Below are 19,145 nucleotides of genomic sequence, written 5' to 3'. Positions count from 1 at the left end.
TTGGCATTGTATGTATTACTGCCTTTAAAAAAAAAAAAAAAAGAGACTTCAATCTAGTACAAACTCTCTAATATAAGAATATAAGCTCCTGTAATCAGCTTTACTAAGGTTCTGCTAGGGGCCCAGCACCAATATTAGCTTGATTTCAAAATCATTAATGTGCAACTTAGACCACTAAGTTATAGGTTGATACTGTGTTCAGTATTGTCTGAACAATGTAATTAATACATAAAGAAGACAACACTGAAAAACCTCTCTCTCGTGCATGTAAATATGAAAGTATATCTTTTTCATAAAGATGATATTTATCAACAAAAAGAAATATTATGAACTTTAACTGCATATGCCTTTTGCTTTCTTCAAGCGAAAGTTTTCTGTGGCCAAGCACTGGTTCACACGACAGCCCCTGGCAGGAGCATATTTAACCTTTTCCCATCGCCATCTCTGCAGCTTCTCCGGTCTGCAGCAAGGGAGGAGTGGGAGTTACCAGCCTTGCTTCTCGTCACTCATGGCTTTGCTTGTGAGCTGCACCAGCATTTGTATAGCGCTTACCAGGAAACATTTCTTTTGGGGAGCAGTATACTGCAGCATTCAGACCAGCTCAATGTATTGGGGTTTATTTTTTCTCAGCTGTCAGCTGACTGAGTACGTGGGGGTTGGTTGTTCTTATTTTTTTTCCCTCCAGTCTGTTGCGTGTGTTACCAGCTGTTTAACTGCTTTTCTTATTTCGATTCAGAAACACAAAATACGTTATTCATACTGATTTTATGCCTTGAAAATGTTTTGAAGTACAATTATTTGGACAGCTCCCCATATTAGAGAACTTTCTTTGTCCCTTTACAGAAGATCTTCACCTGTAGTTTTCATGAAGAGGAATGAAGTTGGGTTAATTAGCATTGATAATACACAGCTGTGGGCTGGCTTCAGGGGCGGTGGGTTGGCTGGTGTAGACGAGGTGCAGCTGTGGCTGGCTCTGTTAAGAGGTTGGGCAGCCAAGGAAGAGAGAGAGGAAGAAACAAGAGGAGAGAGAGTACATGCACTGGATGAGACGAGGAGAAGGCAGCAGAGGGACTGGCATGAAGAGTTTGTTGGTATGAGATGGTAAGGCCTTGTTGCAGTCGACTAGTTTGGAGAGTGCTGCGACAATCTTCATTTAAGCCACCAGGGATTGGGACAGGGTGGCTTACAGTGTGCCTAACAAACTGATGCTGGTTCTTGCAGGACAGATGTAAAACCAAAGAGTTTGTGTAGACCTTGTCTCATAAATTTTTCTTTCTTGCTCTGTTGTTATTTCCTTTCCACGTGTTTATAGTTTTATGTTTGGGATTACAGACCTCTGTTAATAAGTATGCAATTAGTGTTTGATAGGAATTCAAACATAAACAGTTTGCAGTGGAACGTGGTAGTGAATATTTTTATAATTGGTGTATACAGCTTCAAAGACAGTAGGATAGCAGATACTAAATTCTTGTTCAGCTAGACTTCTGGAGAGAAAATTTAGCTGTGACTTGGTCAGCTTTTTCAGCATTGCCTCTGGACTTAGATCTAGTCTATTGATTTATGAAAAAGCCTGGCACAAAACAGAAAACCCCCACTGCTGCTTTTTTTCCTTTTGTGATACTTTATCTTTCCATGCTATAGTGAAAAAGTTGAGTGTTTCTGAGTATGTATTTATAGTTATCATTGTTGTAACATTTTGAAGAGTAAGATGGTTAGTTTTCCCAGTGGAGTAAGGCCACCAGAGATGTGTGTTAAGGCCTGAACTGTAGAACGTAATCATAAAAGATGCAAAAAATGGGATAAATTAGTGAAGCTAGCATGCTGAAGATACTAAGCTCTTTCAGAAAGCTTTTATGTTAATAGATTATTGAATTTCATCTGCTATTTTATCACTCTGTATAGATTAATGTGAAGTAATATAGATGGATGGAGGGAAAAGGTTCTATTTCTCCATTAAATGAATTTCTATATGTAATGAATCTTGAACTATCTATTATCACTCAGAAAAAAGTTATAGCAGCTAGTGGTGTTTAAAATGTCAGTATAGTAGCTGTTGAAAGAGCAAATAAAATTTTAAAATGGGAATAGAGTACGGTGTGGAAATCATTATTTTGCTACCGTACGGATTCATGGTTCACTTGCATCTTGAATACAATATGCAGATCTCTGTGTTGCATCTCAGAAAGGGTATAGGAGAATATAAAAGATATATGAAAGGCAGTGAGCAAGGATTTCTCAGGTGGGAAAAGGAGCAGTGGAGAGAAGGGAGGGAAACACCACAGATCATTATATGTTGAGTGGGATAAAGCACGTGAATAAGGTACTGTGGTGGTTCGTTGCATCTGATACCAGACCTAAGGATGTCAGATGATGGCCAAGAGGTAGATCAGGACAAAAACAGTTGAGATGTCTCTTCATATATGTGTGGAAATCATTCCTGGAGGATGCTCTAGATACTGAAAATTTACGTGAGTTTACGTGGGCAAGCTCCAAGAAGAAGCATTAACTCAAAACCCAACACAAAGGCACAAAGACACTGGCTGAGAGTGTCCCTGAGCTGGAAGTCATTGGGAGCGGTGTAACGCTGTGGGAAGTGGCTGTATTCAGTATTCAGATTCTTTCCTGGGTATGCACTGTAGGCTGCTGTCAGAGGCAGGGTGCTGGGCTGCATTAGCATTTTGATCTGACCTTTTATAGCTGTTCATATACATTTTATTTAGTTTTTGCATAGTTCAGAGGTTTTGCTTTTCAGTGCCTCATTACTGAACAAGAGGGACAGGCTGGCAGGTATGCTTATTTAAATTTATAATTTATGCCTTAATTTCTCTTGATCTAGAACAGTTTTCCCACTGCTGTTGCGGTCTTATTTCAGAAGTAAGATGTAAGGCAATGGCAAAAGAAACAAACAAAGCAAAATACTCTCAAACAAGAAACCCTTTATGCTGGCTCTGATCCACTTTGTGTGAAGGATGATTTACATTATATGTAGTATTTAGTTGCTACTGAACTAGAAAAATTAGATGACTTGTGATTGTCTAGGGGAAGAAAGCAAACCAATGACACAGAATAATCAGCATTCTAGTTTTTATGAGCAAAAATAGTGTGACGAGAAATATAAAGAAGGACTTGACCCTTTCCCTCACTGCCAATTTTCTTTCCATCCAGAAAGAATCTATTGGCATGTTGATGATGTGTGTTCTATTGTGTTGTTTCTGGTTTATTACAGCACTGTTTTTTCTCTTGTAGGTTAACAGAACCGTCTGGATATTTAACAGATGGACCAATAAATTATAAATATAAAACTAAATGTACCTGGTTAATTGAAGGATAGTAAGTATTTATTTTCATAGCTTAAATTTTCTGACAGGTTGGTACTGTGTATTTGAGATCTAAAGGACTCCTCAAGTTGAAACTGCATCTGGACACAATATAAACAGTTTTTGTTTTTTTTTTTTTTTTGTTTGTTTTGGTTTTGTTTAAATGTTATAAAGATTAAAAAAAAATACTATTGAAGTAGGATTTTTCAGGATTGCTCAATGTTGGCCAAATTCCATTCCCATTCAAACTGCTGGCAAAAGTTAGGCTGACGTTGGAATTTGGCCAGTGCTGCAAGCTCTCAAAACCCTGTGGTAAATTTGTTGCCCATTTGAGTAACTCTACATAAGTTCCAAATGTGGTTATGGAATCCTATTATTTACCTCATTATCTTACACATTTATCTTCATCTCATAAGTGATAAATCAGAAATAGCTTTGAGTACAGAATTCTTCAGTCTAATGACAATTATTCATTTACATGTTACTCAAAAGTTAGTGCTTCTGTAAAGTATTTTATTTTCTATTCTAGTTTTCCTTGTGTACTTAATTTTAAAATCATATTGTGCCCACAGTTTGTGCAGTTTAGATGTCTTGTGTCTGTTGCTAATTTTTCAGTTTATGCAGCACAGAAACACACAGACATGCACAAAGAAATAATGTGATATATGCACTAATACAGCTAACTGTTAAAGGCTCAAATTTGTTAAATTTCATCGGGACGTTTTCCACCAGCCTATGGGTTGTGATTCTGCTGAAGAATTTAGTTAGGTCTGCGTTCTACTAGTGTTCTAGAATAAAATTGCCTGCTTCTGTGTTTCCGTATTGTCATAATCTGTTACCTTCCATGTCTGCTCTGTCACCATAGTTCGGTAATGATCTATCTGACCTATTTTTGGTATGCTAATACACAAATAATATTTTAAGCACAACAGCAAAGTAGTTACGGGTAGTTTGCAAAATCTTTTAAGTAGCAGCTTCAGTATCTAGATGACTAAGCTATAGCTGAATATGTTTATGGTATAGGTAAGCAACTTTTTTCCCCAAGCTAGCTCAGGAATATTTGCACTGCACTACACTATGCTAAAGTGGAAACATGCCTCAGGACTGTATGCAAACTCTCCTTTGAAGCTGGTCTTCGCTCTGTTCCTCCTCTTTGCAGGAGATGGTAGAGTGGGTAGTTGGAGGAAACAATATGCTGCACAGTATGTGGAAGAGTAACATAACGCAAAATGTCAACACACAAGGAAGCCACATATGTATAAAATACTCTCAAAAAATGAACAAAGAGCTTTCTCCAAATGATCTTTCACAAAAAAACCCAAAAACAAACCACCACCCAAAAACCCCAACCATGTTTTCCAAACTGACAAACCGCACTCAAGCCTGTTGGGGGAGCGCGGTGGGAATAAAATGAAATAAAAGAAAATAATCAGTATGTTGCATGGAATGTATTTAGGAGTCTGCTAGTTTTGTTATATGAGAAAATTCCCTTTTCAAAAACCTTACTATCCCTATCTGCATCTCTATGAAAACCTGGTGAAATGTGACTCCCAGGTGTTGGGGAGAGGGAAGGAAAAAAAAATACCTTGCACTAATATTGCTTGCTATTTTTAATTTTTTTAAAAGATTTTTATTTTCAGTAACTAGTATAATACTGGAATGAGGATGTCTAGGTGATTTTGTCTTGAAAGACACTTTGAACCTTATAGTACTGACATTGCAAAGTAAAACTAGTATATTAAAATGGGGTATTTTAATTGCTCTAAATCTGTGGTTCTGGATACTGATAAAACCTAGTGAACTTAAATCTCTTGTTAAATTTAGGTATTATTAGACTTGGACAAAGATGTTGTTTTTAAAGTTTTCTAAGATAGTGAAATATTTGCTTGCCCTAAATTTTGTTATTTAACTCTTTGGAATGTTTAGTTAGTGCTCAAAATGTTTTAATAGAATTATACTGGCATTATCAATTTTGTTGCAAGTTCTTATGAGCTCAGTACTTCTGTAAATAATGTTACATCAATGTTCTTTTTTTTTTTTTTTTTTTTTCAGCCCAAATGCAATACTAAGATTGAGATTTAATCACTTTGCCACAGAATGTAGTTGGGATCATATGTATGTTTATGATGGAGATTCAATATATGCACCTTTAATAGCTGTATTTAGGTGAGTTTATTTATTGGCCTTTTAGTCCAAGAAGTCATGTATGAACAGTTTTAGTTTGCAGGGGAAAAAATAACATTGGAGGCTTTAATTTGTTTAGTAGCTTGCTTTTGTTAATATTGTGGGAGCTTGTATGTAAAGTTATATTAGAATAAATTGCAAGACACTCCTCATTTTTTTTTTTTTTATTTTTTTATTAGGTGGTCATAGCATAAATCCTTTATGTGGCTTGTACTTACTGCTGAGAGTGCATGGAGTGTTAATGCTCATAGGCAGGCAATCAGAAATGTATTTACCAGTCCCTTCCAATACTGACTCCTGAGTTTTAATGCGTATTAAATGTGGCACTGGCCAATAGTGATCCTGCTTAAGGGAGAGTTGCAGTCTGTGACTCGGGCAAAGCTGCACTGTGTGTAAAGTATAAAAAAAAAAAAGTCACTAAATGCCTTCTAAGTTTCTGTATGAAGAATGAAGAGACTTGTTCAGGACATTTGATGCAAAGGCTATCTTAAGCACTGATCTTGTAACATATTTCCTTAGATTACTAAACTGGATATCGTTGTGACTAAGTCATAGAGGGTAAAATTATCAAGTTCTTCAAAGTCCTGGAGGAGAGCTCAAATTTTGCTATCAACTGAAATGATGGAATTTTTCCTTTTTTATGTTATCATTGCTTGTAAGAATTGCTACGCAACTAAATCTTTTCTCTAATATTTGTTGTCTAGAATCAAAGTATTACTTTGTAGCAAGGTTTAGAAATAAACATAAAATGAACAACAATAAACAGCAAGCATAGCAACAAATACTGAATAAAGACTACTTATTTGCATTTCGAATGGCAATAAACCATTGAGGTTACGAATTAGGTCCATACACTGCATTTCTTATGCGTCCAAGAGAGAAAAAACAGGTCATGTGATTTTTATCATTTTTTTCCTCCATTCCTGGACTTTGCCAAAATATTTTGGTTTGTTTATTCCTACCCTGCTGTTAAAACTTTAGGAAGCATTCCAGAAAGAATATTCTGTACAAGTGGGCTGTAGTTTATTAGAGAGAAGGCAGAGGAACCTAATCCTCTGAAGTCAGTAGAAGTTTTATCTTGGGATATCTATTGAATGCAAAGCTATCTTTTAAAAAAAGAAATACATGAACCAAACAGAAACTGTACGTATATACACACGTGCTCTGTGGGGCAGAAACGGTATGTAATTTTGTGTTATGAAATACTGATCACGCTGCTGGAGTTCTAGAAACACTAATTGCATAAATGACAGTGCTTTCTCCTATGGGAACAAAGCTCAGGTCATCCCTCTTTCCTGCCCAACTACAGCAATATACACCTTTTTTCATGATTCTCCTGAATAGTTACAAAATTGCTTGGCTGGTTTTTGTTTTCCCCAGATTTGTTAAATTTGTTGAGCTGTTATTCAGGAACCTGGGGTGTAGCATGAATGGAAGGAAAGAGGAGGTTCCTCTTCCTGTGTTTTTAACTTCAAAAGTCTTTCAGTTTATTGATTGTTAACGTTTTCCCTAGGATTCATATAACTTTTAATTTATATTTGTGATGTGGCACTGGTTTATGCAGGTGATCCTTTTTCTCACTATTTTAATATATTGCTTGTTTTTCCTACTTCAATCTTTAATTGAGACTAATGTTTTTACATAATTCTGAAGTTTTAAAGAGTATTTTATTTTCCATTGAAAATTAACTTTCCATGGAAGTTACTTAGTTATCATACTTTCCAGGTCTGAAATTCTTTAATAACATAAACTTCTAAAGGTGCAAATATTATGTAGAAATAGAATTTGTGCTGAATGACAGTGATTGTTGACCACCTGTCTGAAACATTTATATATTTTTCCAAAGTTAAAATAGGTTTTAACAAATAGACTGATAATGCATGCACCCTCAGAATAATCTGATATGAAATTTTTCATTACTGTGTGAGGGAGGAGGTGTTTGTTTTGGGTTTTTTTTCTGGAAAACCCTACCTTACCTTGCAGAGGTATGGACAAGTTTTATACACATTTTGTTATTTGGTTTTTAAAAATAAGTTTGAAAATGAGTTTTATGTTTTATGACTTACCTTGTCTTTATAATTAACAACCAGAATAGCTAACTCCTGCTTTAATGTTTTGTTAAAATTTTTTTCTTCTCCTAAAGACTGATTAAAAACATTATTCTCATTTTCTCTTCCAGTGGTCTAATAGTCCCTGAAGTGCGTGGAAATGAAACTGTTCCTGAAGTAGTTACTACATCTGGCTATGCATTGCTACACTTTTTTAGCGATGCTGCTTATAACCTAACTGGATTTAACATTTTTTACTCGTAAGTATTTTTTGAAAAGTAATTACTTTGTTATTTGGCCTATCATTTCTTTCAGGAGAATGGCAAACCCAGGGAAAATGTTTATCTATGAATTTTATTAACAGTGTAAGAGTTATACTTTGTGGTATGTTTCTAAACCCAGGGAGCTGGGGTTGTAATGAGTTGTCATTAAGGTACTAGTGGGGGAAAAAAAAGAAAATGAGATAAAATACATTATTCTGAGTGAAACCACATGGCCATTCCAACAGTATGTTTTCCTTATGCCATAAGGAACTAGAATGTATCCCTTCCAGTATTTATCCAACACATGTAGTTGTCATATGGAATTGAAGGGAGATTGTATCTGCTGTCACTTCTCTTGAACTAGGATCATCTGTTGCCTGATTCTTCTTGCTGAATATATTTCTATGGCTTTTGAAATCTTTGCTGAAGTCCTGCTTTTATTTTTGTGCCAGCCACAAGGTTTTTATTCCATTTTTTTCTCTGCTTCTCAGGTACTTTCACCTCCTATTTTCCATCTTGATCTCCATTCTGCCTTCATAATTCTTACCTGCACTGTCTTTTAGTTTCTCTAATGGCAAAGTCTATTTGGATACAACTATGCTTGCTTTCCTCCAGTCTGCTTTTCTGTGTCAGCAGCTCTGAAGCTGGATCTGATGGACCGGAGCCTTTTCCTCCTTACATGCACCAAGGGTTAATTGCAACTTCTGTCTTATTTGGGATGTGCTTGTGGCACATAATTCAATGTCTGTTCATACTGGGTACTTTGGTTCGAGGGGATTACTTGGTCCTGATGGACCTGTTCCTCCATGTGATGGTTTTCCCATGATTGAAGATATTCTTGTTCCTTTCTTTTAATTCCTTCAGATTCTGAAATACCAATTTTTGAGATGTGGTGGCCAGCCCTGCACTTCAAATGTGGAAGTGTATGTAGTATTTTTGTCATATTCTTTATGAATTTAAAAGTCCTATTTGTGCTTCTGACCATAGCTTTGCTCTTGGCAGAGATCTCTGTTAAATTGTCTATGGAAAGATTGTTTCAGTAATTCACAGCGGTTTTGCCTACTTTTTACCAGGTAATAAATAACTATTCAGAGTTTGGGAAACCTCACTAACTTGTTGTTTGGGAAATGGCAACCTAGAAGGCTGAGTATTTCTAATTTTTGTCAGTTGACGTCAGTGAAATCCAGTCGCTTGGCAGACTTCTCTACCATAATTAGATACATTTTTCAGTTATCCTTGAAGCTTTTATTGAACTTTTTTTATTTGTCTTGGGAGCAAATGGCAACATAACATGGCATTCTTAAGAAGTGAATGTATGTGTTCTGCATTCTTTTATGACTTGGTAATGTGCATGCTACATATCATTACCTGTTTTTTTCTGGAAGATTTAAAATAAATGAAGAAAAACCTGCCAGTTTTTAATTCCATTACATGTAACTCACACAATTTTATGTACTCTTTTCTTCTGTTTCTTCTATTGCAACAAATAATTTTAAATTTTTTTAAAATGAGTCAACAGTAACTGGTTTTATGCTGAAGTACCTATGATTGCTTTATGCGGCTGCATTAATGTTCTGTCTGTCACTGATATGTTGCACTCTGCTTCTGTCACCCTTTTTCTTCCTTGGTTTGATAAAAACTTCTCTGGGGTTAACTTGATCTTTGACTTCACCTTGACGGACCACTCATATTCCTTTATTTTGGGGAAGACAGAAGCACAGCATCTGGGACCGAGATGCCGTGCCAGTTGCAAACAATAGTTACTGCAGAACTCTCTTGAGTATATTTTATGTTCCTTGGAATCGGGCAACCTGCTTCCAACTCTGCCTATTCAGTTTTTCTCATTCTGTTTGAATCCTTAATGAAACTTTTGGAGTAGGAATATGTCTACTTTTAAACTGGTGTGTTTATGACTGTAAAGACTTACTGTTCATGTTCTTTCAGAACACTGTTCCTGTCATGTCAGGGGGAGAGGTTCCTCACAGCTGTGGTATACAGCAGTTAATGCAGTCATCAATGATTTTCATGTGATGTGTGTTACTAGGCAAAACACCTGGGACATTTGCAGTTCAAACATGGAATTTTCTTTTTCAGTAGTGTAACAGAATCAGTCGTCTGAGGTGTGAGTCTTTAGAAAATGAAAAAAATGTTTTTAGGCTGTCCTACCACAACTGTGTTTGGCCGAAGGCCAGGAATGAGCAATGCCTGTCTAACTTCTTCAGTTCTTTCTTCGCTTAGAAAGAGCAAGGAAGGCTATGAAATGGTATCCAGCTCTCACATCTACAGGGAGCAGTCTGTGTTATGATCAGGGGTTTGAAATAACAGTTTATGCTGAGTTTCAACCCAACCCTTTCCTGTAAGTCATCAGAAAAGCTTTCAAAACCTTTTAGGACTTCATCAGGTGCATACTGCCTGAGATTCTGTTCATGGAAACTCTTGGACCCACATACTTCAATGTTCTCAATCCCTCCTCATCTCCAAGGAATTGCCTGCGTTTCTGGAACTCGTTTGCATGATTTTGCAGTCTGCTTGCCTGTGATCTCAGTGTTTGGTAGGGTGTATCACAGAAATGCTAACTCCCATAACAGTCACAGACTTCTTTCAGCCTAATCTTTCCTCTTCTTGCATCTCTGACTGTGGCGTTAAGGTGGTTTTATTATTAAAGATTAAAAGCATGAAGTGTTACTTGTAAGTAGTTTCAGGTACTTTCATTTTTCCTTACTCAGTTTTTCCAATTTTATTGCCCTTGGATGTTAGACATACTCTTTTGTAGCATGGACCAAAGCCATGCAGGAAAACCCTTTAACTGTATGTCTGTGGTAGAAAGTTTAAGGGTTACTGTTCACGGTCACTTCCAGTGTGGATGTTCCTAGAGATGGAGCTTTTGGAGGGACTGACTAGAGCGCTAATACTAGAACATAGGAGAAAAAAAAAGATAGTGATCTGTCTAGACAGGGTCTGTCCTGCTTAATGTCAATACTTCCTGTTAAAATAAAAGATGTTTGTGATCATGACTGCGTGGTTGAACACCTTTTCGCTCACTTGCCTGTAAATTCATCATTAAACTTGTGTTTTCTCAGTATATAGAGGGTTTTTTCCCCAGAGAAAAATAGTCAGATAAAACCACTGTCATCATCACTTGGCTTGTCATTTCCCTTATTTTACATATTTTTTCCAGAATTAATTCTTGTCCTAATAACTGCTCAGAACATGGAAAGTGTACAACCAGTGTGTCCATACCAAGCCGGGTATACTGTGAGTGTGACAAGTATTGGAAAGGAGAAGCCTGTGATATTCCCTATTGTAAAGCCAACTGTGGCAGTCCAGATCATGGGTACTGTGATTTGACAGGCGAGAAGCTGTGTGTTTGCAATGATAGCTGGCAAGGTAAGGTTTTGTTATTTGGAATCAAATTAATCTTTAAAAAAGAACTGCTTTTAGTGCATTCCATCTAGTATACCTATTAGGATCTTTAAAGAATAAATGTAAATGAAAAAATAATTTCTGGAGTAAATTTTCATCTGGACGTACTACACATGTATAATGTCAGAAGAGGCTTACAGCTCTGATATTTTCTGTCTGAAGATGCTGTAGAAATATTTGGCCTGAACTTTCTTGTGGTGGACATTAATTTTTTTTTTGAAATTAATGATCGGAGAAAATAAAAAAAAAAAATTGAAAAAATAAAAAAATGAAGGGTTCCGAGCACTTCTGAAGACTAAGTTCCTCCATAGCCTAACTTCCTCTTCCATGTGCTTTATCCTGTTATGCAAGAAATACCATTTATTTCAGTGGAACCAAATATATAGTAAGGTACTACCCAGTAAAACTGAACACTATATCTGCTGCTCTTTTTGGTTGAGTTTGGATTCACGCATAAATGACCTGTATCTCAGTGTAGTCATTTCTTTAATGTCTAGACAGATTTGATTTTCCTCCCCCCTCTCTTAATGTCACATGATCCCATCATGTTTTTAGTGCTTCCTGAAGTAGGTGTTCACTGTCTGGTCTTCCGTTCTGTATTAGTTGTATAGCTTCTCAATGAAAAATGAAGGTAAGCTGTTTTGTTATGATGGTACAAGAATGTCTATGTGGACATATACTTTGGAGTAATGGATGTACTGTAAGCATGTGCTGTAGTTTTTCTTCTAGTATCGTAAATAATTGTTTCTTATTAAAGATCAATTATTTAAGATCCTAAATGTTTAATTCACTTACTGTAACGATGCTAGATGTTTGTGAATGTTTACTTTTTATCCTTTACCACTGCTATTAAATGTCTCAATTGGATTAGCTAGCTATGCGTTGAAATTGCCATTCTTCTCTTAAAATCAATACTAAAATAGCCCCACATTATTTAGTTACATGCCCTCTTCCCATTACTTCCTGTGTCTGCATTTGTTTTATTGCTGTTTCTTTTTGCATGTCCAAGGAGATGACTTCTTTTACTGGTATTAGCTGTCACACCTATTAGAACAAAGACACTATGAAATTTAATACATTTCTTAATAATTAATGAAGTTGTTCATTAAAAGGCAGTCAGTGCACCCACAGAAAGGAAGCGGGTTAGCAATATGGTCATTGAATGGAAATGGTGCAGTCTTGCTACTAAGTCCTTTACAGCCTTCCATGATTGTGGTGTATAAAAAAAGATCCAGAAAGCTTAATCTTTGTAAGGCAGTTGTGAATAGAACTTGCAGCAAGAGTTACACCCTTTCATTTGTGCATTACGTCTTTGCCATTTCAGATAGCTGTGTAAGAAATGGGGAAAAGTCACAAATCTTTGGAAAAGCTTTTTAGGCTATACCTTCATTTACAATGCTACAATCTTCAGCAGAGGTTTTGAGCGTGAAATAAAATTAGAAGTCTAACTTTGATTGTTAGTATCTTCTTTTCATCTAGCATTTCTATGCATGCTAGCTTCCTGTTGTTTCCTACAGTGAGTAAGATTATATAGAGATAACTTCATTGTTCCTTGGTTTTTCACTGATCCTACATAGAATTCAATTCAGTTATGTTTTCATTCTGTGACAGATGAGCTGGCTTGGATACATAATTGTTTTTCTTTATTAATTACAAAACAATACCAAACCTTTCCTTGAGTTTTCCGGGTGACTACCTGCTTCTCTGTTCTATTTATTTATTTGCATCCATATACTCTATATTTTCAAAACAGACATATGTGGGTTATTTGCAATGCTGGAATCAAAAATGTTTTTACTTATCTTACTACTCTTGCTGTCTACCAAGTTTTTCTTCTGTTTGGTAATTCAAATAAAGTGTCTAAAGTAGGGTCTTGGTTTCTATGGTTTTTTGAAGATAGTTTTATGTTTTTTTTAACTTTTTTTTACATTTTGGGATTTTGATTATGTTAATTCCATATATTAAAAAACCTGATTGAACTGCATTGATTGAGAATGTACAGTAAATAAAATCCATGGTTCAGGACATTAAAAAAAAAAAAAAAGCCTTTCACATTTTACCCTGCATAGGGTTTCTTTCTTTTACAATGCTGCCATCTTGTGGATGCTGCGAAAGGAGCATCTTTGAAGAAAATCTAAGAATCTGAAGAAGATTTAAGAGGTATTCTGAGGAAAGAGAACACTGTGCTCTTTGGGAGAGAATAACGGTTTTGAGTGAAAAGTAGGGTCCTCTCGTTATTAGATAAATTTTGTGGAAGAAGGATATTGCACTTATTTCCAGCTAGCCGCTAGCTGTACAAATATAAAATGAAGTCATGGAATAAAAACTTTTAGACTTGGAAAGCAAATAATAACCATTTTATTTTTATCAAAACATACATTTTAACAAAAATATACCTGTTAAATGTACTTCTTGTTATTTTTTAATAATGCCAATAATGTTAATAATATTAAATGTTTCTGAGATGGTTGGTCTTGTAAGTATATACAGGAAAAAAAATCTAGTGTTTACTTGAAATCTGGTAAACTAAAAATATTCAGGCAACATAAGTGGCTGAAGTTTTTCCAGAAGAGTGATTGTTGTTATGGGTACTACATCATATTATGCTGTCCCATTACTGGTTAATCTGTCTTGATCTTCTAAAGCAGAATACGTTGATGCCTGCTGATGCAGGCAGTGAATGTAACTCAGGGAGGAAAAAAAGATGCCTTAACACTACCAACTTGATCTCTTTTTCTTTGCTAGGCACAGGTGAAAAAATCACGGGCACATGGCTGTGAAACATGGTGGCTTTTGTGCTATTTGAACTAAGAAGTTGAAAAAGACATTTTATCGAAAGATGTTACCTTTTGCTGACTGTTGAATTGTAGAATCATTGAGGTTGGAGAAGACCTTAAAGATTCTCAAGTCCATCCTTCATCCAGAAATCCCAAGTCCATCGCTAAACCATATCCCTAAGCACTACGCCTATACATTTTCTTACATACTTCCAGGGATGGTGATTCCACCACCTCCCTGGCCAGCCTGTTCCAATGCTTGACTACCCTTTCAGTGAAGAAATTTTTCCTCATACCCAATCTAAACCTCCCTGAGGCCATTTCCTCTTGCTCTATCACTTGTTATCTTGGAGAAGAGACAGACCCCCACCTGCCTGCAACCTCCTTTCAGGTGGCTGTAGAGAGCAATAAGGTCCCCCTGAGTCTCCTTTTCTCCAGGTTAAATGCCCCCAGTTCCCTCAGCCGCTCCTCACCAGCCTTGTGCTCCAGCCCCTTCCCCAGCCCCGCTGCCCGGCTCTGGACACGCTGCAGCCCCTCCATGTCCCTCTTGTCGTGCGGGGCCCAGAACTGAGCCCAGGGTTCGAGGGGCGGCCCCACCAGTGCCGAGTACAGGGGGACGGTCACTGTCCTGGTCCTGCTGGCCACACTATTTCAGATACAAGCCAGGGTGCTGTTGGCCCCCTTGCCCCCCTGGGCACCCTGCCGGCTCCTGCCCAGCCGGCCGTCAGCCAGCCCCCCCAGGCCCTTTCCCCCCAGGCAGCTCCCAGCCCCCTGCCCCAGCCCGCAGCGCTGCCTGGGGCTGGTGTGACCCACGGGCAGGGCCCGGCACTGAGCCTGGTTGAACCTCATGCAGGTGGCCCCGGCACATCGGCCCGGCCTGCTGGGGAACAGGTGTTTTACAGCCAGCAAGTGATGCCAGGGACGCTGTCTGGGATTGTTGGGCTGTAAATAAGAACCGGAGATTTCCGAACAGTCAACTTTTGTCATGGGCTTGACAATTCAGGATAACTGGAAAGATTGTAAAAAGTTCCACGTTTTTTAAAAAGTGGACTATCTTTGGGCATACTGAAAATGTTGCTAACTACTATGAATGTGTGGAATGCTTTTAAAAAGTAATGTTATAGGTCTTGTTGATAGAGGTGTTCTCAAATTTCTTCAGGAAGCTTGACATAATACTATGTAAAGGATATAACTAGCCTGCAACATATCAAATAGGTTAGAAACTGTTTTACAGAAGCAATTCAAAATATAGCTACCTGTAAAATATGCAGTAGCCAAGTGCTTAATTGGAGATTATTCCAGTGACCAATTTTTGTCTGATGTTAAACAACATTTTTTCCTTAATAACAGATCTTGATTACTACATACAACTTTTTCTGGTGAAGTTTTCTGTTAGGTTAATATGATTCACTGTGTGGTAAATAAAGGAAGATAGTCTCATTTTAATGAGCTATAAATCATCCAGTTCGAAGTAGTAATTTAGAAAATCTTTTTTTAATACGACTTAATGTAAAGTGATCTGGTAGTAAAGACTGCATGCTGTGTCAGCGAAAGAAAGGCTGTCTTAGGAAGCAGCAATTGTTAGAAGACTTGCAAATCACTGTAGGTGAGAATTTTCATGAGGAATTTGGAGTAGAGAGGAAGTGACCCTTTCTGTATGATAGGCGTCTGAGAGACAATATTGGATTATAGCGCCCACGTTGGGGGTGAGCCTGTTAGGGAGGGAGTATGACTCAAGCCATGCCACTAAATTGACGTGCTCACTAGGAAGCGATCTTGTGATGGGGAGATTAAGGAGTTAGTGGTGAGTAATGCTTGGTGGGAGTCCTCACCGAGAGCTCCTGCACAGGTACCATCTACTTCCTCTCCCTTGTCCAGTGGGATGTGGGGATGCTCTTGGTGCTGGTACCTTTCGTACGGGGTGCAGGCATGAAAAAGAAGAGTTGAAGACTATTGAATTTAAGAGAAACTTTATCGGTACTTTGGTCACTGAATATCAGTACTGCAAGCAAGACGGGGATCTGCTAGGGAGGAATTACAAGGTGCATTTACTTTAATCTTTAAGAGGATCAGTAGGGTTCCTTCAAAGCAAATCTGGTTCTCCACATGTACTTTGTTTTGGATTATGTTGTGAGGTGGTTTGAAAACACAGGAACTGCATTCCTTGTAAATGGAACTACATCAGAAGATGAGCTCCAGAGCTGCACGTAATGCACGGCAGCCACAAACAGGTGTTCAGTCCTAGGGATCAGATCTAGTCCAAAGATAAAACACCAGTAAAAATTCTGAAAAGTGTATAGTTAGTTGTTTCTCCCCACAAATCTACTTCTAGCAAATAGAGATGTAGTGGAAGACCAGATTCTGAAATCAAACTAATTAACTTTGAAATATGTCTGTTGGCAATTAAGGCAGCTTCAATTTTATAATAGCTCTCTAGGGAAAAATGAGCCTTTATGTAAGGAGAAAAGTAAATGATGAAAGTATAAAAGGAGTGCTATGACTGCTGCAGTGTAAAATTCAGTATTTTGTCTTGCTCATTATTATGGTGTTAGAATAAACACAGTCTTGAGTGTGGCCAGAGCTACGATGTCAATGTGTGTCTATACTTGACTTAGATTGTCCTTAAAGGACTAGCTAGAGTTGAGTTCGTTCCCACTGCTTCAGTGGAAGGCTTTGAAGTCATACTTTCTTGTTTGGCTCACCTTATTCCTCGATGCTGAGATCTGGCAAAGCTGTGCTTGTGTCGTGGTGGTTTATTGAAACCAGTGGCAGAGGTTTGAGATGTGAGCTGAGGCAGTGACAGGTGAAATGCAGCACTGGAAAGAGCTTGTGCCAAATGCTGAGAAGTCCGAAATTTAAGGTTTTGGCCCGTTGTGCCTGGATGTAATTGAACAGAAAGCATACAAGTATGTGCATTCAGAGAAGAGGACCTATGATGTAACATTCAATTTGGACAAGCCTGTTTTTGGAAAGAAAAAAAAATTTCGACACAGGTGTCTTATAACTGTTCTGCCCTGTGATAATGCCCTCTTGGTCTAGATTTTACTTTTCACATCTTCTCCTGACCAAGCATGAATTCAGTCAGAAGAAACTGCAGATTTACAGACTGGGAGGTGTCTTGTTAAAAATATGTATATCAATATTATATATGCACATAAAAACAGAAGCCCAAGGAGTCCTTTCCTCCCCCAATTTTAAGTTAAAATCCAATTTCTCCACTCCATATTTGAGAATTTCATTATGCGTATCACAGAAATGAGAGTTGTCTAAGGAAATTTTGCATATACCGAATTCATAGGAAGGAATTAGCTTAACGTGAATTGTTATTTCATATATACTGGAAACATGTTCTTCAGTTTTATGCTCAGATTGAATTTAATAATTTTTCAAGCATCCTTGGAGGACTTTGTGCAATTTGTTAGCAAAATATAGCTATCATAATAGGAAATTTAGTGTCTGAAAATTGTGTGGGAAAATGTAAGTAGCCTTACTGCAAAAGAAAGAACATGACAGGTAGATGAGAAGCCAACTTCAGTTTTTAAATACCTTTGTAGTGTCATCTGGTGTTTAGTGAAAGCAGATTTAGTAAAATTTATTCAATTAATTTCAATAAATGATTCGCTGCATTAAAAGTGTTTGAAAATACTTTGTACATGCAATTAGGCTGAGATCTAGAAAGGGAATCCCTTACTGTTTGTGAGTTTTAATGAAAAATGTATTTATGTCCTTCTAAATATTTATTTAGAATGCATGCTTGTAAATGTAGCAAAGTAGAACATGCGAACACCTGAATAAACTAATGAACAAAAGCAGGACTAGGTCCTGAACACAAGAAGGAGCTAGATAGTGCTGATCTCCCTGATAAGGGAAGATATTAAATTTAGTTCATTAGCTATAGCACCTTTATTTAAGAATAGTAAGTGACTCAGGCTGCTCAGATCTCGTTAGCCTGATTTCAGCAGTGCATACGGTTCTAGACCGTAACTTGAAGAAAGAAAAAAACATATGGTGTGATTGAATAGTGAAACAGCTGAAATGTGGATTTTCATGTGTAGTTAATACTAAAATAAATTGTAAGGAAAGTGACAAGAAAATGTGAAATATTTTCTCTGAAACTCAGCATTTGATGGTAGGAAATCATTAAAAGTCAGGGAATACATAAGGGAACAGTAAGGGGAATGCAGCTTCTTAATTGTGAAATGTGAGTGGGTGTGCTGAACAAGTAACAGGATGGAAAGATACCAGTACTACTTAAAGACTGATCTTGGGACTGATCTTGTTACATAATTTTTATAATCTACTCATAAGACTGTTAATGAAATCTGATAATATAATGATGGGAGTTTCATTAAATATGAAGGAGGATCAGAACATCCTGCAAAAAAGGGTTTGAGTAATGTGTAGGTTGCAATTACTCCAGTATAAATTGTAAATTCATACATTTAGGGACTGAGTATTAAGAATTTGTTTTTTAATCTTGGATTGAAGTATGGAAGGTGACATGGGATAACACTTCCTTGCCTATCTTAATTAAAATATGAACTAATTCATATTCTGATTTTTGTATGCTGTACAAACTATAGACTGTAAAGTGTCAAGTGCGCTAGTAGGATGATCAGTCACAGAATCTACATGAAAACATTAGTACTATACTTCATTTTTGTTACTATACTTCTATGAATGCAAATTGAAACAGGCTCAGAGGGCGAGCCATTAAGATGCTGAGGGCTATGGAAGATACTAACAGAGCGTGGTTTGTTAAAACTAATGAAATGAAGGCTGGGAGGCCATAGCATTGCTGTTTGTAAACATTTGTGGGGTGTATAGACAGACCAGCTCTTGAGGTCTGGTGATAATTGGGCTAAACTGGTTATCAGTACATCTGGCTTGAAGGTTGGAAGTGGACTTTTGACAGAGCAATGAAGTTCTCTGAAACTTGTTAGCAGAAATATTAGAGCTTGATATCCATTAACAAGGAGTCTCAAAATCTGTAATCCAGTGGGTACTGTCAGCTACTGCTAATCTGAAAGGTCCCTGTTTCTTTTACTAAGTATGAAGCAAAACATGTTTTTGTTCAATACTATAATAAATTTCACGCAGCACCTACCAAACAGTGTACTTGTGCTCAGTCAT

The 19,145-nt window shown here is 37.2% G+C and overlaps 1 protein-coding gene across 2 annotated transcripts in view; it reads left to right on the top strand.

Annotated features, from left to right (window-relative positions):
• Positions 1-19,145, top strand: part of ATRNL1 (attractin like 1) — a 525,478-nt gene that overhangs the window by 41,138 nt on the left and 465,195 nt on the right. For both annotated transcript variants that reach the window (XM_056352650.1, XM_056352649.1), the window contains exons 2-5: positions 3,247-3,330; positions 5,370-5,483; positions 7,681-7,809; positions 10,991-11,199. In XM_056352650.1, coding sequence (XP_056208625.1) covers positions 3,247-3,330; positions 5,370-5,483; positions 7,681-7,809; positions 10,991-11,199 — 536 coding nt within the window. The remainder of the gene's footprint in view (positions 1-3,246; positions 3,331-5,369; positions 5,484-7,680; positions 7,810-10,990; positions 11,200-19,145) is intronic.

This window comes from Falco biarmicus, chromosome 9 (assembly GCF_023638135.1).
Source record: "Falco biarmicus isolate bFalBia1 chromosome 9, bFalBia1.pri, whole genome shotgun sequence".
NCBI classification, from domain to species: Eukaryota; Metazoa; Chordata; class Aves; order Falconiformes; family Falconidae; genus Falco; species Falco biarmicus.
Note: the sequence above shows the minus strand (reverse complement) of the source record. Positions and strands in the feature narration are given on the sequence as shown.